The sequence below is a fragment of the Bufo bufo genome, chromosome 3 (assembly GCF_905171765.1).
Source record: "Bufo bufo chromosome 3, aBufBuf1.1, whole genome shotgun sequence".
Taxonomy (NCBI): Eukaryota; Metazoa; Chordata; class Amphibia; order Anura; family Bufonidae; genus Bufo; species Bufo bufo.
The window spans coordinates 618,831,246-618,858,250 of NC_053391.1; the positions used below are offsets into that span (position 1 = coordinate 618,831,246).

General features: G+C 45.4%; 1 protein-coding gene across 1 annotated transcript in view; it reads right to left on the reverse strand.

Annotated features, from left to right (window-relative positions):
- The window catches only part of FREM2 (FRAS1 related extracellular matrix 2), a 216,893-nt gene that overhangs the window by 176,862 nt on the left and 13,026 nt on the right, over positions 1-27,005 (reverse strand). Inside the window, exon 2 of the mRNA XM_040426093.1 lies at positions 20,663-20,752. Within this exon, the coding sequence (XP_040282027.1) occupies positions 20,663-20,752 (90 nt within the window). The remainder of the gene's footprint in view (positions 1-20,662; positions 20,753-27,005) is intronic.

Genomic DNA, 27,005 nt, shown 5'->3' on the forward strand with positions numbered 1-27,005 from the left:
ACTTGACAAACACTGCTCCTGTGACAATTAGAAGTTCAGTTCAGTGGGCTCCTGGCATCTTCCCAGCTCTAGTGGCAATGTATGACTGCTTTTTTCTCACACATAATACATGGATAATAAAAACCCGAAGGGATCTATTGGATGTCTAGGGGCTACTACCTAAATTTGACTTCTCTGCCACAGATAATTGAGTTATTAAAGTGGAGTTTATTGGCGTACACGTTTTGTGGGGCACGGGCTTTAATTGGGAATCTAAAATGACTTTATCTTATAGAGCAGTGGACTCCAACCTGTGTATCCCCACTAACATCTATGTCATCCATATGGAAAGACAGTACTGGTAAGCAGACAAGATATGACAAGGGTAAAGTACAGGACTCCTAATCAGGCAGCCACACCGGAGAAGATTCCCTGCTTCCAGCAGTATGAACACAAGTGGATGCACAGGTGTCAGCGAGGAGCAAAGAAAATATATTATTCTGTTTTTGAAAGAAAAGAAAATTTGGCTCTGAGCCATTTTTGGTCTTTTGACCTATTCTCTTTCTTACCGACCAGGTGCAGAAGACACCTGCCATTTTACAGTCATATATGAAGATCATCTAAATATCATTGAAAAAGGCTCCAATGTATCTGCTAGTCCAGTTCTCATTTCTTGTGCTTATTAAAAAAAGTATTATGGCTTTTGTAATTAGGAATAATTATAAATATGGGGGCGGGGGGGGGGCACACATGAACCACAAGGAATAAATACTACAAAGCATAAATCTCTAAAGACGTAAAATGGAAATTGTCATGCCATTGTCTATAATTCTAGTGAATTTTGATAATCAGCACTAGTACAGTAAGTAGAGTCAAATATTTGTAAAGTGACTCCAAATCAGGGATGTAGTTATAGGGGGTATAGAGGAAAAGGACATACCTCGGTCCAGGGGGATCCAAAGGCCTCCCCACCATATAAGAAAACACCATATAAGTCTTATAAATGGCACATAAAAATTTAAGGTTCTATGAAAGATTTTGCTTCGGGACCCACATCTAAGCATACATGTCATTCTATCAAAGAATGGTTAAAATCAAAGTCAAAGTCCTGACCTGAATACAATAGAAATGTTGTGGAAAAACCTGAAGTGATCAGTTCATGGGAAGAAACTCACCAACAGTTTAAACTCTTTTGTACGGAGAAATGGTCTAAAGTTCCTCCACGCCAATGTGCAGGAGTAATCAACAATTACCAGGGTCATTTATTATCCAGAAATACGCCTATATTAGGCTAATTTCTAGGGCAGATTGCGGCACAAAGGTTTTTTGCTCCGTAATCTGTGACTTTTCCCTGCTCACACCAGGTCTAAAAAAGTGGGCGCAGTGTGGGCGGGCAAGGGGAACGCATAGAAATTGGTCTAAATGTAAGCCAGCAAGGAAGCTGGCTTACATTTAGATTGGTGCTGGATGCGCCGAAGTTATGTAAAGGCCGGCGCCACTTCGTAACTCCGGCGGATCCACTGCCAGATATAGGGGTTATTAAGACCAGGGTCTAATAAATGACCCCCTTAGTTGTAGTTATTGCTGCACAAGGAAGTCACACTTCTGAAAGCAAAGGTTCACATACTTTTGCCCACTGAAGAAGCTGCGGAGCTCAGGTGAGCTCTGCGGCCTAGACCTAGGTCAGTGATGTCATGTTCATTATATGGTCATCAAGGGGCTCTAGAGGGTGTGCTAGCACTGTAGATGCCATAAGAGCTGCCTCCTCAGCATTAATCGGGAACAATGCAACTTTGCACATTTTTTGCTACTGTAAATGCTGCAGATTTTCTGCACTGACCTCTACCGCGTTTCCGCTATGTGTGGGGTACCTGCACATAGGTGCGGGTTTCAAAACAGAAAATCTGTGTGTTATTTTTGTGTGGATGTCTGTGCATTTCCACATCAAATCAGTACCAAAAACTGCATGTGATGCAAATTTCCCGCAGATCTCACCCTTGCATTGAAAAGGGTGAAATCCATACAAAAAAAATAATTTGCACAAACAATTGACATGCTGCAAATTTCTAAGTCCACATAGCGGGTCAATTTCCACACAGAAGTACAAAAAGTGTACATGAGATTTGTGCGATTTCATTCACTTTGCTGGTACTGTATTATGCTGCGGTTTTTATGCACGAGAATCCACACGGACAAACACCACATACAGTAATCCGCACCGTGTGCAGGTAGCCTTAGAGTCATATGCCCATCATTAAAAAGTGCCCGGTTATTAGGGTCCAGTGTTCCTCTTGTGCAATGTGGCCCTCGTGTTTTTACTAACATCTGCTGTATTCAGGTCACAGTACAACTGAATACCTCGCTCTATCCCTCGCCTCTATTTTGAGATGGGTATTTGGCATTTCCAGGAAGGCCTCTTCTGGAGTCATGGAAAATAGGTCTGGAATGTAACAGCAATGCAGAAGCAGCAGAGCTTATTCTAAATTCTCAATCCATGGACCAAATATTTAATTTGCACTATGAATGTCTAAATAATCATCTACATGGTCAGACACGACAGCATTCAAGGCAGGACATACACTGCCGTGAAAAATCATTTACCCCATCTTCTTTATTCCATCTGTTTTTTATCACTTTTCATTGTTGTAGCATTAGGCCAGTGGTCTGTACCTTCTTTGTTGTGATCTGGTGGCCCATGCCCATGCTTCCTCCTGGCATGTATAGCTGTGTCTCCTCTTGATCTTAAAGAGGCTAGTGTCCCTTACCCTTAGGGTACATTTGAGCACCTTCCCTTGTGGGAAGGTACCTGAGCAATATGTTCTAGTAGTCTAGTGTCCTGCTAACGTGCGCCATTGTCTTGTTTTGTCTGTCCATGTACAGACCTCTGCCTGTCTCTGGATTTGACTTCACTCTCTAGCCTCTCCATGACCTGTTCCTCGTAATGACTTTGTGCTGCCTAACCTGACCCTTGGACTGATTTTGCATGGCACAAACTCTGCCTGTCCTGACCTCGGCTTATCCCCTGACTTGAGTTTTGCTTGACTCCTTGATGTTTCGCACCGGTGTCTCTTGACCAAGTGGATCAGCAGCCTCTAAACTGAGGTTACTCCAGGAGTTAGTGGTGGATCCCCTGCAGCAGTGCCTAGATCACTGTATAGGGGTTAAAGTGTGAAGACCAGGAGGCTGCCAGGATAATGACTTAAGGACTAGCCCCAAGCCAAATCTGTTCAGTGGGCACAGCTGATCCACATCCGCTACTGTAACAGGTCATCAATATCAGATCAGAAGGGGTTCATGTAACCGATGTATGGTGACATTACTGGTCTAGGAAGAGGCCACAGTGTTCAATGAAGCGCTATGGCCTCTTCAAACAGCTGATCATGAGTAGGAGTTGGACACCTACCGATCTGATATTGATGATACATCCTGAGGATAGGTCATAAATATCTGCAGCCAAGAAAACCCCTTTTAGATATATTCCTTTATATTTACTATTGAAAAAAAACTAAAATTAGAAAGATTGATGCAATGTAAAAGTCCTCCCAGGGCCGGCCTTTGGGGTGTGCGGCCGCACAGGGCGCCATAGTAACAGGGGCGCTGGGCAGCCGACAGCTCGCAATGTAATCTGCGGCAGGCTTGGCTGCACTTGTGTTCTCCCTCGGGGCGCCCCCTCCATCTCCCTCTCCCCTGTCTGACCTGCCTGCTGCCCCCGCCGCTGCCAATAAGAAGAGAGGCAGGAGGAGGAGGGGAGGGGCTGTGGCCACTGCGCCACCAATGAAAAAAACTGACCTGTATTACAAATACAGGAGGCGGGTGCTGGAATCAAATAGCCGGCACCCGACCTCTGTGACAGGGAGCTGCGATCAGCTGCAGTTGAGTTAACCCTTCAGGTGCGGTACCTGAGGGGTTAACTGCCGCTGATCGCAGCTCCCTGTCACAAAGGTCGGGTGCCGGCTATTTGATTCTGGGACCCGCCTCCAGTATTTGTATAAGAAACGTTGGTGGCACAGTGCGCCCCCCCCCCCCCCCAACACCCCAGTATAAGAAACGGTGGCACAGTGCGGCCCCCCCCCCAACACCCCAGTATAAGAAACGGTGGCACAGTGCGGCCCCCCCCCCCCAACACCCCAGTATAAGAAACGGTGGCACAGGGCGGCCCCCCCCCCCCAACACCCCAGTATAAGAAACGGTGGCACAGTGCGGCCCCCCCCCCCAACACCCCAGTATAAGAAACATTGGTGGCACAGTGGGAAGTGCCAGTGAGGGTTAAAAAATAATTTAAAAAAATTAACTCACCTCCTCCAGTTGATCGCATAGCTGCCGGTCTCCTGTTTTCTTCAGGACCTGTGGTGACGTCACTGAGCTCATCACATGACCCATTACCATGGTGATGGATCATGTGATGAGCACAGTGATGTCACCACAGGTCCTTTGACAGGTCATGAAGAAAGAACAGAAGACGATCAATTGGAGGAGGTGAGTTAATTATTTTTTAACCCTCATTGGCACTGCCCACTGCGCCACCAATGTTTATTATATTGAGGGGGGGCGCACTGCACCACCAATGTTTATTATATTGGGGGGGGGGGCGCACTGCGCCACCAATGTTTATTATATTGGGGGGGGGGGGCGCACTGCGCCACCAATGTTTATTATACTGGGGTGTTGGGGGGGGCGCACTGCGCCACCAATGTTTATTATACTGGGGGGGCGCACTGCGCCACCAATGTTTATTATACTGGGGTGTTGGGGGGGGCGCACTGCGCCACCAATGTTTATTATACTGGGGGGGCGCACTGCGCCACCAATGTTTATTATACTGGGGTGTTGGGGGGGGCGCACTGCGCCACCAATGTTTATTATATTGAGGGGGGGCGCACTGCGCCACCAATGTTTATTATATTGGGGGGGGCGCACTGCGCCACCAATGTTTATTATATTGGGGGGGGCGCACTGCGCCACCAATGTTTATTATACTGGGGTGTTGGGGGGGCGCACTGCGCCACCAATGTTTATTATATTGGGGGGGCGCACTGCGCCACCAATGTTTATCATATTGGGGGGGCGCACTGCGCCACCAATGTTTATTATATTGGGGGGGCGCACTGCGCCACCAATGTTTATTATATTGGGGGGGCGCACTGCGCCACCAATGTTTATTATATTGGGGGGGCGCACTGCGCACAACGATGGGTTAGGGAAATTTCACAGCAGAGTGCGCATGCGCTGGGAGCCTCGCCGGCGGTTAGGGTAGGGAAAAATTATGGGCCAGTGCACAGGTGCGTTGATCGGATGGATGTTCTCAGCTGGACACCGGCCGACACTGCGCATGCGCTGGGAGCCTCACCAGCGGTTAGGGTAGGGAAAAAGCACTGGCCCGTACGTAATTTTTCCCTTCCCTAACCGCTGGTGAGGCTCCTGGCGCATGCGCACTCTGCTGTGAAACTTCCCTAACCTGTCGTTGTGCGCCTGCGCTGCGCTGCACACCTCCTCACGTCATGTCCGGTGCGACTGGAAGTGACGAGGGTAGGGAAATCTCACGAAGTAGGGAAGTATAACATTACACCGGCCTTTGGGGTGTGTGGGCTGGTAACTACTTGGTTGGATAGTCAGCCAGCCTATGCCATGATGCCAGCAACAAGCAGTGTTTTTTTTTTTTTTTTGAGGGGGGGGGCGCCACAAGGTTAGCTCGCACAGGGCGCCTGAACACCTAAGGCCGGCCCTGAGTCCTCCTATGTCAATCCTACACCAAGATTACCCTAATAATTATGTTCCTGCTCTGAACATAGTGGAGAGGTGACGGGCATCCGTAGCTACGTATCTATTCAAATTCAAGTTTAATTTCTAAATATCATATGGACATACAAGGGAAGATTTATCAAAATTGTTGTAAAGTTGAACTAGCTTAGTTGTCCATAGCAACCAATCAGATTCCACCTTTCATTCTCCAAAGGAGTGCTGAAAAATGAAAGGTGAAATCTGATTGGTTGCTATGGGCAACTAGGCCAGTTTTCCATTACACCAGTTTTGATAAATGACCCCCACAGTAAATGCTTAAATGTCATAAAAAACCTTTGACATATCATAGTGACAGTAGCTGAGACCCCCAGCTATCGCTAACAGCAGGGGGCAGCAGCTCTTAGCCGAGCACGGCCTCTCCTAACAAGCTGTAGACGAGCTAATAAACGTATGTGTGAGGCAATCGGCATGAATGTCTCCTTGCCCCAATCACTTAACAGATTAAGTAGCGGTCGGTGCCAGGTATTAAAGAAGATACAAATTATATTCTCTTGAAGACTGCATCTATAAAACAGTAATAAGAGATAAGCTAAGGGTTACATCATTAATCCACATGGACTACTGTTCCAAGTGTTACCCAAGCTGGAGAACTGTATACAGACCACCCACTAAACAGCGTGATGCTGGCTGCTAGGTAAATTACTAAATATTACAAAATCCAAAAGTCATTGGAGGTCATTTACTATGACCCCTATGCCAGTATTTAGGTGCAAGTGGGGTTTCTTCGCCGCCCTTGGCACTTTCTCAACTGCTCATTAGCGTATGGAGGAAAAGTACTTTTTAACCAGAATGAAGCAACGTAATGCTAAGGGCTCATGCACACGACTGTTGTTTTTGTCCGTATCCGATCCACATTTTCACCATTCCAAGGCCCCGCAGAAAAATAGAACATCTTGTCCCTTTTACAGACAAGGATCGGACAGTTCTATAGAGGGCAGGACGTTCCCTTTTGCAAAATGCCGAACGCACACAGCCGGTATCCATGTTTAGCGGATCCGCAATTTGGCAGACTTCAAAAGCGGCTACAGCCGTGTGCATGAGCCCTAAGTGAAAGGCATCATTACATTCATCTGAGCTAGACCTACAAGGCACTGGGGCAGATTTACTAATAGTGTTGTACTTTATACTGTCTAAGAATACGAATCACAGTCTTGATGTTAGACAAAATTACTATTGTGGCACACAAACCTTTTTAAATTTGGAGTGTCGTAAATTCTGCTTCAGATTTATGCTAGAAATTTGTCTGTACGCCAAATAAACTGTCTAATCTATGTTTACACCGCATATAAGTTGACATAGTTTTACTCCAAAAATGCACCAAAATTTTGGGCCATTTTTGCAAAACGTGTCCGCAATTAAGCCACGCCCATTAGTGAAACCACCCTCCCTTGTCAGATGAGGCTGAAAAAACTTTGAAAAGTGTGTAAAACATTTAGTAAATTGGATGCAAAGCAAACACGCTAGGGCTGCAACGATTAATCAACATTATCAATAATATTCGATATCGGGATTCGTTGTCAACGGTTCGCGTTATCGAATAATCGGCCGATTTTCTGCTATGGGGGCGGGAATGGGCGGCAGCGTGTAAAACTTAATAGTACACTTCGTAGCAGGCAGGAGGCCGGGCGGCGGCAGTGTAACTCACTATGTCACGCGCCTGCTCCTCCCACTTTATGAATGAAGGCGCAGGCGCATGACGTAGTGAGTTACGCTGCTGCCTCCGCCCATTCAACTGCCCGGCCTCCTGCGATAGTTTAATACTTGTAAGTTAGGGTCTGGAGTGATTCTGCACTATAAGTAGTTTAACATCCCCTACTTGATAGATATGATTAGGTGAGCGGGGCCCGGTGTAATAGAATACAGTGACTGCACCGGGCCCCACTGCTATTACAAAACCAAAATGCCAGCCTCCACCCCTGTATTGAGGGTCATTCACAATCACTACACAGGGACACTGTTATGAGGGGGGGGATCTGTGGATGACACATATGTGTCATCCACAGATCCCCCCATAACAGTGCGATCTACAGATGCCCCCATCACAGTGCCAGCCATCCAAAGATCCCCCCCCATAACAGTGCCATCCACAGATGCCCCCATAACAGTGCCTGCCATCCACAGATGCCCCATAACAGTGCCATGATTGCCATCCACAGATCCCCCCATAACAGTGCCATGATTGCCATCCACAGATCCCCCCATAACAGTGCCATCTACAGATTCCCCCATAACAGTGCTATCCACAGATGCCCCCCATACCATTGCCATATACAGATGCCCCCATAACAGTGCCTTCCATCCACAGATGCCCCCATAACAGTGCCTTCCATCCACAGATGCCCCCATAACAGTGCCATCCAGAGACTCCCCCCATAACTCAGCTAGGTAATCAGGATAATAGTAGTAGGGAGGAGTACGAGTCTTAGAGATTGAATGTGCAATAACTTATAAGCTGTACATCCACACCGTCGGAACGTCTCTTCTCTGCTACAGGTAACATAGCGTGTAAGAAGAGAGCTAGCCTAAGCCCTGACCATGTGGACATGTTGTCTTTTTTACATTGTAATGCAAAATTTTTAAAATTATGAAAGTCCTAAAATTGTTTTAATATGGCCTTTGAACATACTTTTTCAAGTAAAATCATATAAACCCCTTTTTTTGTCATTATCGACAACTAATCGATTATTCAAATAATCGTTAGCTGCAGGCCTAATACACACCAGTTCTTTTGGTGCAAATTGAACCAAAAAACTGGCGCATTTTTATTAGTAAGTCTGCCCAATTGTGCCTGGTTTCTCAGGGAATTCCCTTTAAAGCTCAATACCAAGAATAAGATATACAACACAAATATAATGCTTATGTTATCTTCTCAAATGAAATGTGCGTACATTTATCATATAAAATGTCTCTAAGATATCCCCTGATCAGCGGTGGTCTACCTGCTGGATCACCCACGATCCTGAGAGTGCAGGGGAAACCAGGACCACTATAAAGTATGATGAGATATATATCTTTTGTATTCCGTCCCAGCATAGGTCTTCCAGATTTCTTTTGTGCCTTCTGATGGCTGGAAACAATCCAGAATTTAGCGATATACTTAATTAGTACATTATTAAGTTACCTTTAATTGCATTTGGACAAGTTGTGCAGGTGCGAGCAAGCATCTGGCAGGGTAGTCCACAGCCACACTTGGCTCACCTCCTTACACTGTGCCGTGCCAAGCAATGAATCATATGGTCTCCAAAGTGAATAAGCACGACCTATTTCAAGCTTTTCAATTTTTTGGCAAGAGAATAAGCTGAGGTACACAGTAATTGTACTGTGCAGTGACTATAAATGACAAAAAAAATCTATAATTTCAAGTAAGTATCTGTCAAAAAAAAATGACATGAAACTACGGCCACGACTGCATGGAACCAAAACAGACTCCAGAACACAGACATAAGAGGTCTCACTAAGTGTTTTCGAGAACCTATGTGCGCTCGGGAAAGAGTCCTTGAATTCTCTCAGTAATGTGTTTACTCTTGCAGGACTTGGATTCCTCCCAGGAACACAGGAATAAATGTTGGCAACGTTGAGCTTGTGCCAACATCTACCTGAGCCACGAAGGCTTTGATGTCGACTCACGTTGTGGTCAAGAGGTGGAACAAAGTGACCAGGAAGAGATAAGCATTGTATGCGGACATGAAATAGCAGACTACAAATTGTTTGGGAGTATGACTGTCGCGTCGCCGTAACACAGATAACTAACGGCTGATCATCAATTACTTCCTTTATTTTCAAATGCTGCCTTAGCCAACGAGTGAGAATTCATTTTGAGATTTCTGATCTGAACACAGCTGATGTTAGACCCTGATGGGTATATAATGATACCTGTTCCTGCTGAAGAAGTCTGTCACAGATTATGTCTACAAGAAATTCCTTCATCTGTGTTAATCACTAAAGGTGCATTTAGACGCACCAATAATCGTCCACATTATCGGGAACGACTATTCCCGCGAACCGTCGTTCCTGATCATCTGGCCATCTAAATGTGTCGACGATCGCCTGATGATCGCACGAAACGCTCATTCATTGGGTGATCCTGTCGCTCGTGAAGGCACCACAACCATGGTTTCTGAGATCTAGATCGTGCTGTCTAAACAGCAATCTGCTTCTCAGAAGCCATCATTTTGTATGAGGATGAGGGATTGCTCCAGTGATCCCCCGTCCTCATACATTAAAGGAGATCGCTGCATGTAGATGCGCAGTCTCCTTTACTGAACGAGCAGCCGACTGTTGGGAAGGAACATGTCCTTCCCAACAATCAGCTGCTCAGTCGGCCCGTCTAAATCCACCTTAACTGAGCATCTGAAGGGATCCTTCTCTCTTTAAAAGAGGTTCTTCAGCAGCTGCAGTGTCTATGACCCACCGAACATCATAAAGTTCAGTATTTTTGATCTTCTTTTCAAAGAGGATGAATGTGTCTCATATCATCAATCAATGCGGGCAGGAAGCTCCCCCTTGGGGTCCTTTAATAATGTTTTGAGGAATGGGTCGATTGATGGGAAGGAACCTTCCTATGATTGTTTGTTCCCACTAAGAGCTTATTTGCATAGCCTCTTCCCAGAACTCCAGAGGAGCGTTGTCTGGCCTATAAGATTCCTCATGCCAATTAGGGGCTCTCCTTAAGGAGATATAGCATCCCCTGAATCCTAACCTAGGCCTCTCACCCAGTTAAAAACTCTCTGCTCTGCACTGATGAGGGACAATCACTCCCAAAACAGCTTTCTGCAGATGAGATGCTGGATTAGTTATTATCCAAGTCATGTCTCAAGGCCCGTTTAAAAGGTTGAACATTGACTTATAGGAGCTTGCTAAGTGCTGATTTGCATACCCTCTTCCCATGTTTGTTCCCAAAAATTGGTCTGTGTATAGGTGCCGTCGATCACTAGACAAATGAGCAAAACACTAGTTTGCTGGGTGATGGCATCTTTTATGCGGCACCTAAGATCATAGTTTGACGTCAGCACATCGCCCTGTGTAAATACATGTTGTGCTGCTGACAATATGCAAAGTAACAAGTAGGGCTGCGGCAAACGATTATTTTAGCAATCGAGTATTCTACCGATTATTTTTACGAATAATCGAGTACTCTAATAAGAAAAAATGAATTAATAGACTGTTTTCCTTTATAAAAACTCATCAGACCCCCTGCCATCAGTCCCCAACACCCTTCGTTCCCCGCTGTGCGATCAGCCCAAGTGCATCAGTTCCCCCAGTGCCATCAGCTCCACTATCCCCCACTGCCATCAGCTCTGTTCCCCCCCTGTGCCATCAGCTCCACTATCCCCCAGTGCCATCAGCTCCCCCCCTGTGCCATTAGCTCTGTTCCCCCAGTGCCTTCAGCTCTCCCCTACCCCAGTGCCTTCAGCTCCACTCCCCCATTGCCATCAGCCCCTCCATGCCATCCATTGCCATGTCCCCCACTCCCCCAGTGCCTCCATGCCATCCATTGCCATGTGATGTCCCCCACTGCTATCAGATCAGCCCCTCCATGCCATGCCCCCCACTCCCATCAGATCAGCCCCTCCATGCCATGTCCCCCACTCCCCTAGTGTGATCAGCCCCTCCATGCCATCCATTGCCATGCCCCCCAATCCCCCAGTGCCTCCATGCCATCTATTGCCAATTGCCATGTCCCCCACTCCCCCAGTGCCCTCAAATCAGCCCCTCAATGCCATGTCCCCCACTCCCCCAGTATCATCAGCCCCCCCCCATGCCATTGCCATCCATGTCCCCCAGCGCCATCAGCCCCTTCAAATCACCAAAATCACCCCCCCCCCTTCCCCCGGCAGATACGGGCCCCTGCTAGTGCTAACTTTCTACTTACCTTTCCTGGCAGTGCGCTGACACAAAGTCCACAGGGGACGAACCGTGTCTTCTTCCCAGAATGCACTGGGAGGGACCTGACATCACACAAAGCGTCAGCCAGCACACTGACGATGTGTGCATGCAAAGCCCTGCAGCGCGGTGCCGACAGTGAGTGAAAGGCTTCACCTCACGCTCCATGGTCACATTATTTAAACGAATCCTCAATGAGTCGTTGCAGTCCTAGTAACAAGTATGTAAAAGGTCCTTTAAACAAGCGCCAACTGACTTGAATGTCATTAAAGGGATTCTGTCACCAAGATTTCCCTTACTAAGCTGTTAACATGACCACATCAGTCTCCATGATTTATATTACAATATACTAGTATTAGGCCCCTTTCACACGGGCGAGTAATCCACGCGGATGCGATGCGTGAGTTGAACGCATTGCACCCGCACTGAATCATGACCCATTCATTTCTATGGGGCGGTACACATGAGCTGTGATTTTCACGCATCACTTGTGCGTTGCGTGAAAATCGCAGCATGTTCTATATTCTGCGTTTTTCACGCAACGCAGGCCCCATAGAAGTGAATGGGGCTGCGTGAAAATCGCAAGCATCCGCAAGCAAGTGCGGATGCGGTGCGATTTTCACGCACGGTTGCTAGGAGACGATCGGGATGGAGACCCGATCATTATTATTTTCCCTTATAACATGGTTATAAGGGAAAATAATAGCATTCTGAATACAGAATGCATAGTAAAATAGGGCTGGAGGGGTTAAAAAAAAATTAAAAAAAATTAAACTCACCTTAATCCACTTGCTCGCGCAGCCGGCATCTCTTCATCTGTGAGCAATAGGACCTTTGATGACGTCACTGCGTTCATCACATGGTCCATCACATGATCCATCACCATGGTGATGGATCATGTGATGAGCGTAGTGACGTCATCAAAGGTCCTATTGCTCACAGCACAGATGAAGACAGAAGAAATGCCGGCTGCGCGAGCAAGTGGATTAAGGTGAGTTTAATTATTTTAGATTTTTTTTTAACCCCTCCAGCCCTATTGTACTATGCATTCTGTATTCAGAATGCTATTATTTTCCCTTATAACTATGTTATAAGGGAAAATAATACAATCTACACAACACCGATCCCAAGCCTGAACTTCTGTGAAGAAGTTCGGGTTTGGGTACCAAACATGCGCGATTTTTCTCACGCAAGTGCAAAACGCATTACAATGTTTTGCACCCGCGTGGAAAAATCGCACATGTTCTCGCAATGCACCCGCACCTATTCCCGCAACGCCCGTGTGAAACCAGCCTTACTGCCCTGTGTCTTGTAATTTGTCTATAAAATCGCTTTTATTAATATGCAAATTACCTAAATAAGGAGCCTAAGGGGCTGTCCCTCTGTCCGTTGGAGCCCAAGCGCACCCCTTCTCCTTGAGCCCAGCACCGCCTCACTGCTAATTTATTCACTCCTCATCGCCGACCTCATATGCCTGGTGCGCCGTAATCTTGCGCATGCGCTGTGGATAGACCTGTCAGCGCCCGCGCGGTGTCCTGGCATCTGCCTCACAGAACACATTGCGCATGCGCTGACTGGTCTTTCCACGGCGCATGCGCGAAATTACGGCGAGACATTTATTTATTCAGGTAGTGCGAGACATATAAGTGTAGATACCCCATGAAGTGGTATTTTTTTTGAACTACGTTCATGGGCCAGCTCCCGAAGCCAACTTGGGAATCCTTGGCGAGCCAGCCATTTTTCCTGTAATGGCCAGTACAGAAATAATAAAATATTACTTGGTGGCCATTCATCTGAACCACTATACATGTAATAAATGGCCGGTTTGAATCCGCCAACATGGAAGAAGCTCTCACATAGCGGGGACCCAAGTGGTGACAATGCTCCTGAGATAACTCCTTTAAGGCTACTTCCACACTAGCGTTTTTGCTGGATCCAGCAGGGTCCAGCAAAAACGCTTCCGTTACTGATAATACAACCATCTGCATCCGTTATGAACAGATCCGGTTGTATTATCTTTAACATAGCCAAGACAGATCCATCATGAACTCCGTTAAAAGTCAATGGGGGACGGATCCATTTTCTATTGTGGCAAATTGTGGCAGAGAAAACGGATCTGTCCCCATTGACTTGCATTGGGGGTCATGCCGGATCCGTCTTGCTCCGCATGCAAGGACGGAAAGCAAACCACGGCATGCTGCGGTTTGCTCTCCGGTCTGGGAACGCAAATAAATGGAATGGAATGCATTTTGGAGCACTCCGTTCTGTTCAGTTCAGTTCAGTCCCCATTGACAATGAATGGGGACAAAACTGAAGCGCTTTTTTTTCCGGTATTGAGCCCCTATGACGGAACTCAATACCAGAAAACGTAAACGCTAGTGTGAAAGTACCCTTAGTAGAGTTGAGTAGACCCACTGAGAAGATAGTCTTGTTGAGGCTCAAGAGGGATGCAGTTTATGGGAAGTAAATTCCACTGAATTAATACATTTACAGTAAAACAGAATACAAACGTTATATTCCATTTTAATCCTATACAAAATGTATAAAGACTGAAACATAGAATGGACAAGCTATTGTACATACAGCTGATGAGGAGTCTGGGTGTATACAAGCGGATTAATCATAGGATCCCTGAGTGACATCATCGCGTATGTCGGACTGAGTAATGTCTTACACGATTGACAGATAAATAGGACTATGGACAACAAGCCCAAACAGAGAGCGGCAAAACGCCAAAGTCAGCCCTGGTGTCAGGTGGCGAAGCATGCTGGAGATGATTTTGGCCCTCAAGCACAGCTGCCTATCAACAGTCTTCTGCATGATGACTGAAATTCATTACTTTGCCCAGAGCTCAGTCCATAACAATCTATTCTCAGCATGTAAATCATCAAAGTGCTCCTACCACCAGGGGATATACTGAAGATTAAGGCAAGGGTCATCTTTAAACTGCTGACAACAGCAGAAATCTTTCCAGAACCCCAAGAAACCAGCAATAAAAATAACATCTGGGAATGAGTACCTTTCCTGGCCCAGGGGTTGTCTACCTGTTTATTGAAACTCATGTAGACTAAAAAAAATGTATTGTGTGACAAGAAAAATGGGCAAAGAAATGTGTAGCTACAGTAATAATGTGGGTCATAAACAATGGACTTCTGATGCTTGGTTTCCCCTGCAGTAGCTTCAACCCCAAAAATACTGTCCCATTAGGCTACTTTCACACCTGCGTTTAGGTCGGATCCGTCTGGTATCTGCACAGACGGATCCGCACCTATAATGCAAACGCTTAGATCCGTTCAGAACGGATCCGTTTGCATTACCATGAAAAAAAAAAAATAATAATAATAATTTATTTTTTTTTGTTCATGATAATGCAAACGGATCCGTTTTGACTTACACTGAAAGTCAATGGGAGACGGATCCGTTTGAAAATTGAGCCATACTGTGTCAACTTCAAACGGATCCGTCCCCATTGACTTACATTGTAAGTCTGGATGGATCCGTTTGCCTCCGCACGGCCAGGCGGACACCTGAACGCTGCAAGCTGCGTTCGGGTGTCCGCCTGCTGAGCGGAGCGGAGGACAAACGGAGCCAGACTGATGCATTCTGAGCGGATCCGCATCCATTCAGAATGCATTAGGGCTGGATTGATCAGTTCGGGGCCACTTGTGAGCCCCTTCAAACGGAACTCAAAAGCGGAGCCCCGAACGCTAGTGTGAAAGTAGCCTCAGGAAGACCTGTACTATGATCAGCTTGATGTAAGGTGGAATCTTCATCTAAGATGAGGCTATATAAAGGGGAAAATCTCTTCACTAAAGTAAGAATGCGACAAACTTCAAAATGAACTTGATCCTCTGACCTACCAGGTCTTCCTAAGGACAGTCAAACATTATATTTGGTCATACATTTTATTATTTATAATTTTCATATTAAAGTTCACATTGATATATCTTATATGGATCCTATATACATGGATTTATCTGCTGATAAAGACAAATTTACATGCATGTAGCTATAGGGGGTGAAGAGGTAACAGTTGGTTCCTGAGGAGGTCCAAAGTCCTTCTGCCACCTAAGATGACACTGATAAGTATTAATGGTGGGGATTTTGTACTGGGGCCTGAAAGGTTCAGGTTACACACCTGAAGTGATTTTGGATGGCTGTCTCAAAGAGCTTTCATGGTACATTATATACATTTCATTCAGTCCCATTGCCACAGGTGTATAAAATCCAGCCCCTAGCCATGCAGTCTGCCTTTACAAACATTTGTGAAAGAATGGCTCGTTCTAAGGAGCTCACTGAATTCCAGTGTAGCACTATAATAGGAGGCCACTCTTAACAAGTCAGCTTGTAAAATGTCTTCCCTCCTACAGTAGATATTACACAATCAATAGTGAGTGGTATAAGGTAGGGCTAGGATGAAAATCGAAAAAGAAAATGAAACAGACAATCATCCTCATAAACCTTTTTCAAACAGCAGAGACCCACCACACATGTGTGCGATCAGCCAAGCTGATCTCATACATTTCACCCCTCAGATGCCGTGGACTCTACGGCAACTCCACCCTAACATCCACCAGTCCTGAACTCAGTCACATGACTCACGAATCTCTGTGCCCGGTCACATGACACTGACGTCATCAAATGTCCTCCTCAAGTTTAGCAGTAACAGACTGTGGAACTGGTAGACACGATTTACTGGCACTGAGGCAGGTATGGGGCACGTCACAGGCTGGCTGGGGGCTAGTTTAACCCCTTGTGCACCCTCTTGTGCGCTCTACAGCAGCTGAGGAGTGTATTATGATGTTCTGCAGCAGCTGAGGTGTGTATTATGATGCTCTACAGCAGCTGAGGTGTGTATCATGATGCTCTACAGCAGCTGAGGTGTGTATTATGAGGTTCTGCAGCAGCTGAGGTGTGTATTATGAGGTTCTGCGGCAGCTGAGCCCTGTGGTAAGCCACGCCCCAAGTCACGACCCAAGCCACACCCCCAAATAATCGTTCAGTTGCTCAATCAATAACAATTTACAATTTTGTCATAATCAACAGAGCCCTAGTATAAGACTAGTTTCAGATGAGCGAGTGCACTCCGAGAAACAAGCTCTGTGTGGGAGTGTGATTTCTGGTCCAGAACTCTGCTCTTGTGATGTGACTTCACTGCATGATGATGATTTATAATGCTGTTTGTCTCTGCCCGACTATCTGCTGTAATGAATTGTACTGACGGAATTATGTCAGTACAATTCGCTACAGATTATGTTGGGCAGGAACACACAGCATTATTGCAAAGAGAAGGTGTTTAGGAGCCACAGCATCTCAGCCATGAACTGGAGACCACGGAAAGTTACAGACCAGGGCTGCCGAGTGCTGAGGCATATAGTGCATAAAAGTCACCAACAGACTAACCTTCTCTGCCATTAACATCAGCACAAACACTGGGCGCCGGGAGCTTTATTTTGTGGTTTTCCAACCACTGTAACGGCATGCAAGACTAATCACCACGCACAATTTCAAGCGTCAAAGCACGGACTCTGGTGCAGTGGAAATGTGTTCTGTGGAGTGAAGGGTCACATGTGTCCGTCTGGCAGACTAATGGACGAGTCTGGCTTTGGTGAATGCCAGGAGCAGGGCCGGTGCTATAATAAGGCAGACCAAGCGGCTGCCTTAGGGCGCAGAGACGGGGGGGGGGGTGGAAAAAATGAAACATTTTTTTTATAAATACCCTGTATTTTTCACCCCTGGGTCTTATGGGGCGAATACTAATGAAACGCTTCATTAGTACCGGAGGACCGGGAAGCGGTGAAGGATCTGTACTCACTGCTTCCTGGTCCTCCGCTCGGCTGTCTGCTGTAAAGGGCTGCGCCCCATGTGACCTCACTGAGCGCAGCCTTCACAGCTGACAGCCGAGAACCAGGAAGAAGAGCGAGAGCACTGGTGGTGAGGAGCGGCGGCGTCCAGGAGCAGGAGAGGTAAGTTATTTTATTTTATTTTATTTGCGCTGATGGCTGACATGGGGGCATGATGGCCGACATGGGGGTCTGATCTGAGGTCTGATTAACATTGCGGGTCTGATTGCTGGTCTGACCTGAGGTGCAATGGAAAATATTTTTTTCTTATTATCCTCCTCTAAAACCTAGGTGTGTCTTATGGGTCAGTGCGTCTTAGAGGGCGAAAAATACGGTCCTCAAACCAGCGATTGTCTGAAGCAGAGAGAAGATACCAGGACCACACAGAGGACACGCCAGCTGCTGCAGGCGGACCAGGGCCAGGTGAGCTGCGGGGATGGGGTGGGGTAGGGGGGCGTCAAAATGTAGCTTCGCTTGTGTTGGCAAAAATCCTTGCATCGGCCCTGGCCAGGAGGACATTGATAGATCCGGGGTCTTTAGATAAAACAGGTCGCCCACTCACACCTGATTATCACCCCATTGATGGAAAACATCTGACTCTAATTTCACTTCAAATTATATGCTAATCCTGAAAATCTATCTACCTCTAATATCTATCTATCTATCTATCTATCTATCTATCTACCTCTAATATCTATTATCTATCTATCTATCTATCTATCTACCTCTAATATCTATTATCTATCTATCTATCTATCTATCTATCTATCTATCTATCTATCTATCTATCTCTAATATCTATCATCTATCTATCTATCTATCTATCTCTAATATCTATTATCTATCTATCTATCTATCTATCTCTAATATCTATCATCTATCTATCTATCTATCTTGTACTGTCTATCTATCTATCTATCTATCTATCTATCTATCTATCTATCTATCTCTAATATCTATTATCTATCTATCTATCTATCTCTAATATCTATTATCTATCTATCTATCTATCTATCTCTAATATCTATCATCTATCTATCTATCTATCTTGTACTGTCTATCTATCTATCTATCTATCTATCTATCTATCTATCTATCTATCTACCTCTAATATCTATTATCTATCTATCTATCTATCTATCTATCTATCTATCTCTAATATCTATCATCTATCTATCTATCTTGTACTGTCTATCTATCTATCTATCTATCTATCTATCTCTAATATCTATTATCTATCTATCTATCTATCTATCTATCTATCTATCTATCTATCTATCTATCTCTAATATCTATTATCTATCTATCTATCTATCTATCTATCTATCTCTAATATCTATCATCTATCTATCTATCTATCTTGTACTGTCTATCTATCTATCTATCTCTAATATCTATTATCTATCTATCTCTAATATCTATCTATCTATCTATCTATCTTGTACTGTCTATCTATCTATCTATCTATCTCTAATATCTATCATCTATCTATCTATCTATTCTACAGAGCCTATTGCTCTTTATTATCCCCACATTATAATTTATTTCGTTCTCGGACCGCAGTCGCACCACACATTGCATATTAACCCATACTCGACCTACATCATCTTACATTCTCAACAGGTTATTACTCACCAATTGATGCCAATGGCAAAAACGCATTTTAATTTGTTCTAAAGAAATACGTTTCAACAACAAAAATATCTACTCCACCTAAAACACAGCACAGACATGAATGTATTTGCTTCACACACAAGAATTATTATAATGTCATTTTCTCATCAGCAGCTTTGGTTGCATGTAGTGAAACCCAGCAACCACCACAAGTTTACATTCCGTGTGCATCCTTCATATTAATCCAATAATTTTAGAACATGACCAAAAACTTTCCTGCACACACCATTCTGCAGATGACCGTAAAAAAGCCCATCAAGAACACCAGGCCACAATATACCGTAAGTGATGGTGATTTACATGCTAGGGTTAAAAACTGGAACTCATTGGCTGATCTGTCATCTGAAACAGGATAATTGTTCAATTTGTCCACACATATCCGTGTCCAGATTGGATAACATCTAACTATTCATCCTCTGCGAATAATGATCTGAATGTTTTTCTGGCTGTATGACAGCCTACTAATGGGGTCAGAAGCTGAGTTATCTGTGGCCATCTTCATATAGTAATAAAAGATAAGTCTACCCAAAATACATAATTACCCTATTGCTTTAATAATTTATCCTTGGTTTACCTGCACAAGGATACTTAAAATTATATTCAGACATTCTTGAGATTCAGCATGGGAACATTTGGGCCTCATTTAGGAGCTGAACAACCCAATGCACTGAACATGTGCCAAATTATTTAAAAAAACACACACCTGTCCACAGATCAGTCGTCCATGAACTGCTGCCCTGTTACAGTCCACTTCTGGTCCCCACCGGTCCGGAAGTGGCGTGGTCATACGTCCACTGAGGACAACCAATCACTGGCTTCAGTGTGATAGCACTTGTCACTGCTGAGGCCAGTGACTGGCCAGTGCGGTCAAGGGACCAAGCCACTTCAAGTCCGAAAGGGATTGCATGAGGCCAGGAAAGGGGCAGCAGCATGGGAGCGGTGGGACTGCAGACTGCAGGTTCAGAGCATTGGGTTGGTCCACACCTAGGTCGGACAACCCCTTAATGGCAATGGCGTGGTTCTTAAACCTACAAAAGACACATCAACAGGATGTAGGTTCTGTGGAAAATTCTGGTACCTGCCACACAGGGAAAGAGTCAAGTACAGTAGAATTACTAAGTCTCCCGCAGTGTGTTACGATACTACATCTGGAAACCACGGTAGTAATTTTTACATGCAAATTTAATTACTGGGATTTTCCTCACTTGTCAAGGGAAAAAACGTGACCAGTAGAATAAGACATTTTGCCAATTGAGCAAAATATTGCAATGGTCAAAAGCCAAGAAATGTGAAAAACATAAATGTATTCTGCAAAATTCAGCGAATATTCAATTATTACTACATCAATGGAGGCTAAATAGCGGGTACGATCAAAGTCACCACCATACACTGAATGTTTTTCTTCTAGATGTTTTTTTCTTGTAGGTTTTAGTATTGACTATATTCAATAACTTTAGCACATTGTCTATAAAATGGGCACTCACCACTGTCTTCAACAGTAAAATGGAAAATATCACTTGTTGCGTTCTCCTTGTCTCGTAACGCATAGCAGATTTTCATGTCGTCAATGTCCGCTGTAAGAAATCACATGTAGGGAATGAGTTAAAAATTGGATTTTCAGATAAACACAAAACATAGAAGAAAATGTAGAAATAATGTCATTCAAAAACTTTCACCAAAAAATGACAATAATAGGAAATATCCTTTCACACCACAATGGATCCCACCGATATCAGGTTTCTTTTCTCCTATAACCACCTCAAAATGCAAAGTGTACCTCTACTTCTAGGCAATGGCTGTTCTTATCCTAAAGAAGCAGAAAGGACGCGTGCTTTGTAGGACGCCACAGGATGTCCATTCTAGCTACCACAAAGTGCCGCTATGGATAAAACTATCTTACATTTGCCCTGAATGAAGCTGACAGGAGCAATAGAGAGCCAAAAAGGAAGAAAATTCGGGGAAGAAGGTATTAAGACTGGCGTTTTTATGCCACTCTTAATAACAACCTGTGTATGATGTGCAAGAATTATAAGGAGGCAATCATTCTGGAGCTTCTTCAGGAGGTCCATGAGCCAAAAAATAAAATCTTTGCTAGCAAGAAGCTGGTGTAGATTCTAGGTGTAGGTCAATATTCGGGCACACATATTGGTAAATGTGTTGAGCCACAGGTGACCCTACCCACCCCCTTTTTGGTGGCAGAAAAGGTGAAGAAATCGCTAATTTTGCCACACAAAGGCACTCATGACAACATACAGTATGTGACTTCTGTATTCCACTAGTGCTAACTCTGGGTGGGGGTCGCAGCTACGACAACTTACAGCCCCACAGATGTTCTCTATCAATGGAGATGCATTTTAACATCAAAGTCAAGCAATAGATCACATATTTGTCCTTTTTCAATCTTTTTTGCAATCTTTCCTTTTACGAACTTCAATGCGATTTGTAGGGGGGAAAAAAACTGGATGACAACCGATAGATCTGTGGTGATGACAGGCACCAAGGATGTATAAACACAGATGAGAGAAAGACGAGGTTGACTGAAGTTGTGATGATACAGCTCGTCAATTTCCATCAGTGCTGTCAACTTTAAATGGAGCGGCAGGGTGCGGGCTCGACTTATTAGGTGGCAACAATCGCACCGCGTACTGTGCAATTCTAATACATTGTGGAATCCCAGAAAAAACTCCTGAATGAATTTTATAACTCAGGTGTGAAGAAACCAAATCACTGGCCCCCATACACAATGGACTGTTGTCGGCTAAATTTGTTATTTTCAGTCAAACCTTTTGACTAATCTAATTGAATAAGTATGGAAAGCTCCTGACTCCCCTGACATGATGACAGGCAAGAGGAGGATCGGGGACGCTGAATTCTTTGTTCTCTCTTGAGATAAACCAGAGGTGTTCGGCAGCAGGTTTCGCCTAATTGCCATTGAAAATACATAGAGTACATGCTCAGCCAAGATGAGTGTGTATGTGTATCACATTTTATGGCCTAGGCCTGTGATGGGTAACCTCCGGCACTCCAGCTGTGGTAAAACTATGACTTTCAAGATGCCCCCTTGCTTGGCTGTTCTCAGAACTCCATAGAAATGAATGGAGCATGCTGAGAGTTGTTTCACCACAGCTGGAGTGCCGGAGGTTAGCCATCACAGTTGGTGGCACAGTAGGGCAAGCTGGTGGCACTGGGGGGCAAGGTGGTGGCACTGGGGGGAAAGGTGGTGGCACTGGGGGGAAAGGTGGTGGCACTGGGGGGAGCCTGATGGCACTGGGTGGCAGCTGATGGCACTGGAATGGCAGCTGGTGGCACTGGGGTGGCAGCTGATGGCACTAGGGGGGCAGCTGATGGCACTAGGGGGGCAGCTGATGGCACTGGGGGGCAGCTGATGGCACTGGGGGGCAGCTGATGGCATTAGGGGAGGCAGCTGATGGCACTGGGGGGCAGCTGATGGCATTAGGGGAGGCAGCTGATGGCACTGGGGGACAGCTGATGGCACTGGGGAGGAAGCTGATGGCACTGGGGAGGAAGCTGATGGCACTGGGGAGGAAGCTGATGGCACTGAGAGAGCAGTTGATGGCACTGAGGGAGCAGCTGATGGCACTGGGGGGCAGCTGATGGCACTGGGGGACAGCTGATGGCACTGGGGGACAGCTGATGGCACTGGGGAGGAAGCTGATGGCACTGGGGAGGAAGCTGATGGCACTGGGGAGGAAGCTGATGGCACTGGGGAAGAAGCTGATGGCACTGAGAGAGCAGCTGATGGCACTGAGGGGGCAGCTGATGGCACTAAGAGAGCAGCTGATGGCACTGAGAGAGCAGCTGATGGCACTGAGGGGGCAGCTGATGGCACTGAGGGGGCAGCTGATGGCACTGAGAGAGCAGCTGATGGCACGGGGAAGGGGGGCTGATGAGTTTTTATAAAGAAAAACGTTCTTTTAATTAGTTTTTTGTTATTAGAGTACTCGATTAATCATTGGATTAATTGATAGAATACTCGATTACAAAAATAGTCGATAGCTGCAGCCCTAGAAAGAGCTGTCTGCTTCTGGCTATGTTCACTGTGTTATTTCAGGTGCCGGTGGCTGCTTAGGGCAGCTGTTCGCTGGGGGTGGCAGGTATTGGCCCCATACCAATCTCCTATTGATGACCTAGCCTAAGGATAGGTCATCAATATCTAGAACCCGAAAAAACCCTTAAACCTGAAGTCTTATATGTTTAATATGACTTCAGATGAAATCTACTGACTTTTCCTTGATTCCTGTATTACTTTGTGCCAAAATTGTGGTGCATTTTGGCACATTCTGACACGTGTTAGGCCGTAACCCTTTTCTGCTAAGCTATGTCCTCTTTTTGAGGAGGGTCAAAAAATATTTACAACACATGATAAATGTGATGCAGAAAGGAAGCTGTGGTGAGCGCTGCAGCTCCTCATAGTTCACCAAGCACCACGCTGTCCATTGGATAGTGGCTGTGCTTGCTATCGGAGCTAAGCCCCATTCACTTGACTGAGCTGCACCTAGGCTACGTGACCGATGAACGTGATGTCACAGGACCTGGGAAGAGGCCTAAGTGCTCATGGAGAGCTGAGGCCCCTTTGTACAGCTGATCAGTAGGGTTGCCAATATTAAAATCCCAGAAAACCACTTTAAGCCAGAATTCTGGTGCATTTTGCTTATTAATACTCCCCCACTGGGTAACCTATGGTAAATTAGCTAAACCTGGGCTATATAGTAGACTTCTGCCTTAAAGGAGTATTCTCATCTTGTAAAGTAATTTCATAATTATGCAAGATCAGTGATGGCCTGACCCATAGGATTCCCTATAAGCCTGAGAACAGAGGGGCCCCAGTGCTGATTCAGCGTTCCCTTCATGGTCTTTCCCTGAACAGCAGCATACTAACCTCCCACTATGCAGGGAACTGCAGCACATCCTCTTTTATGTGAATAGCACTGGCTGCAGCCCTTCATTATCAGGATTGGTGGGGGGCCAAGAGCTCAGACCACCACCGATTATAGGGTCATGGCGTGTGCCCTCACTGTATAAGGGGATGATCTTGTTTACATGGCCCTCAATTGTTGCATGAGGTATAATAATACCGACTGCACTGCCAATATTAGTAACTACAAGCCTAATCCGCCACTTATTTCACTAGCTAACCTGGCAGCACAGCTATAACTATTTTTTAAGGGGAAATATGCCCTTGCTCACTATTAGTTCACTTCTGGAAGTGGCGACATTAATTATGCGAGAAGGCTGAAAGTAGAGCATTCTGGATGATGTGGAAAAGGTCAAGCTGATAACATCTCATGTAGTCAACCCTATTGACTGTTAAACAATGAGTAGCCTTAGGTTAAGTAAAAAGAACTGGTATATTGTATATAAGGATCGTTGTACATGATCTGAAGCTCGGTTATTGGGAGTGCAGACTGATGATGAAACATGTTGTTTAGCTCTCGTTCAAAGAGTTGTTACACAGGTCGATGGAAAGTGCATGGGGGATGAATGATCATTACTACAAGTCAATTGGTGATGGATCCGTTTTTGTTGGTAACGAAAAAAACGGATCTGGCACCATTTACTTACTTTGATCTGGTTTGCTCTGTTTCCCAGAGAAGACACAAAACTGACACAAAACGGAATTGATGCATCCTGATCAGTTTTGTTCCCATTGACAATGAATGGGGACAAAACTGGACCGTTAAAGGGGTTATCCAACATCATACAACAGCCTCCCCATGTGCCGGGCCCCTCAGAGGGAATATAAGATAAGATAGATGAGATGCCTTTATTGTCACTGTACAATACAATGTAATACAATGTACAATACAATGAAATGTTGTTTGGAGCAATCCTAGATGCCATGGACAGAGGAACAAGAACTGACATTTAAACTAAAGCATTACACTAGAAAGAAAAAAAAACATTGCACTAGAAAGCATTACTATTCACAGTTCACAGCATATATATATATAGCAAGAGCAAAGTAGGAAGTGCTTATGAGTATATATACACACTGATCAGACACCACTGCAGACAAGAGATCAATCATCATGGGTTCATGAATGCAGCAGTCACTTTCAGTCTGTGGTAGTTTCTATCCTAGGAAGGGGCAATAGTCTCTGAGCATTTAGGAGATTGCTTTGGGGTAAAAGCTGTTCTTCAGCCTAGTGGTGCGGGCATGTAGGGCTCTAAGACGCCTACCAGAGGGTAGGGGAATGAAAAGGCTGTGGCCGGGGTGAGTTGGATCCCCGCAGATAATTTTTGCCCTGTTGCTGCAGCGAGCAGTGAAGATGTCCTCCAGTGATGGTAACTGAGTACCAGTGATTCTGCCAGCCATTCTGATGATGCGCTTGAGGGTCTTCTTGTCCTCAGAAGAGCAGCCGGAGGACCACACTGTAATGCAGTATGTGATAACAGATTCTATGGTGCACCTGTAAAAATTGACTAGCACCTGTTTGGGAGATGTGCTTTCTTCAGACTCCTCAGAAAATAAAGCCTCTGAAGGCCTTTTTTGGTAATATACTTACCCCGCTCCGCTCCTGGTCCCCGCACCGCCAGTGCTGCTTCTCCCTGTACACGGATGAAAACATCCGGTGTCGGGGGGGAGCAGCCAATAGCAGGCGGGGACAGGGATTCGTCCCTGTCCCCGCCTGCCTATGACTGCTCCCCCCCCGACACCGGATGTTTTCATTCGTGTACAAGGAGAAGCAGCGGTGCGGGGACCAGGAGCGGAGCGGGGTAAGTATATCCCAGCACATGGGAAGGCTGTTGTATGATGTTGGATAACCCCTTTAACGGTCCAGTTTTGTCCCCATTCAGGAGCGGCGCAGAACCAGGAGCAGCGCAGGGAGCGGGGAGCAGGGTAAGTATATTACCTCTGAGGTGGGGGGCCGTTGTATGATGTTGGATAACCCGTTTAATCTAGATTGTATCTAGATAAAGAATAATTGTAGAGTCAAAGGAGTGAGCAATACATATAACTCCGGCACTTGACGTCCAAGTGAGGCCTTACTTTGTGCACCTGGGCGTACAGTCACGTTGTGGGGATGGCATGGGTACAGCAGTTGGGCTCCAGCTGCAATGACTGAGATTACAGCTAACTCTGGTCCTGGCCATGTAAAGGGGTTGTCCAGGATTAGAAAAACATGGCTGCTTTCATCCAAAAACAGCACCACCCATGTCTACATGTTGCAGCTCTGCCCCCGTTGACTCTAACAGAGCTGAGCTGCAATACCAGACACAACCCATGGACAGGTGCGGTGCTGTTTTTGGAAGAAAGCAGGAATTTCTTCTAATCCTGGACAACCCCTTTCAACCCACATGTATATACATTGCGATATGCTGCCAACAATGGGTCATTTTTAATGCCACATAAAGATGTGAAGAAGCATTATCTAGTTTGTTGGGTCAACTGTGATTTTTTTGATTAAAGGAGATCTGCATGAATTTGCATGTATTTTTATTCTGCTTTTAGGTATATTTTATGCTTTGGTCATTATTGCTGACTGCTAACAGTCCATCGAGAGGACAACCTACATCTTTCATACCGTACATCATTACACCTCCCGTCTTTTACCAGTTCATATCTGGCACTGGTCTATATATCGCTGCACTGATTTACCAGCAGTTACATTGTTTCCTAGCACTGATATTCAGGTTTTAACGTAAGCCTGCAGGCTACGCAGACCAGTCTAGGCTTGAGTTAGGGGACTAACATCAGCAGGTTCAAACTCATATCCTGACTTGTGGCCCTTCTTAAGCACTATCCTCCTGGAGCTTCTCCAGTAATAATGGAGTTAAGAATTGTTTGTTACAGGTTTGTTCAAA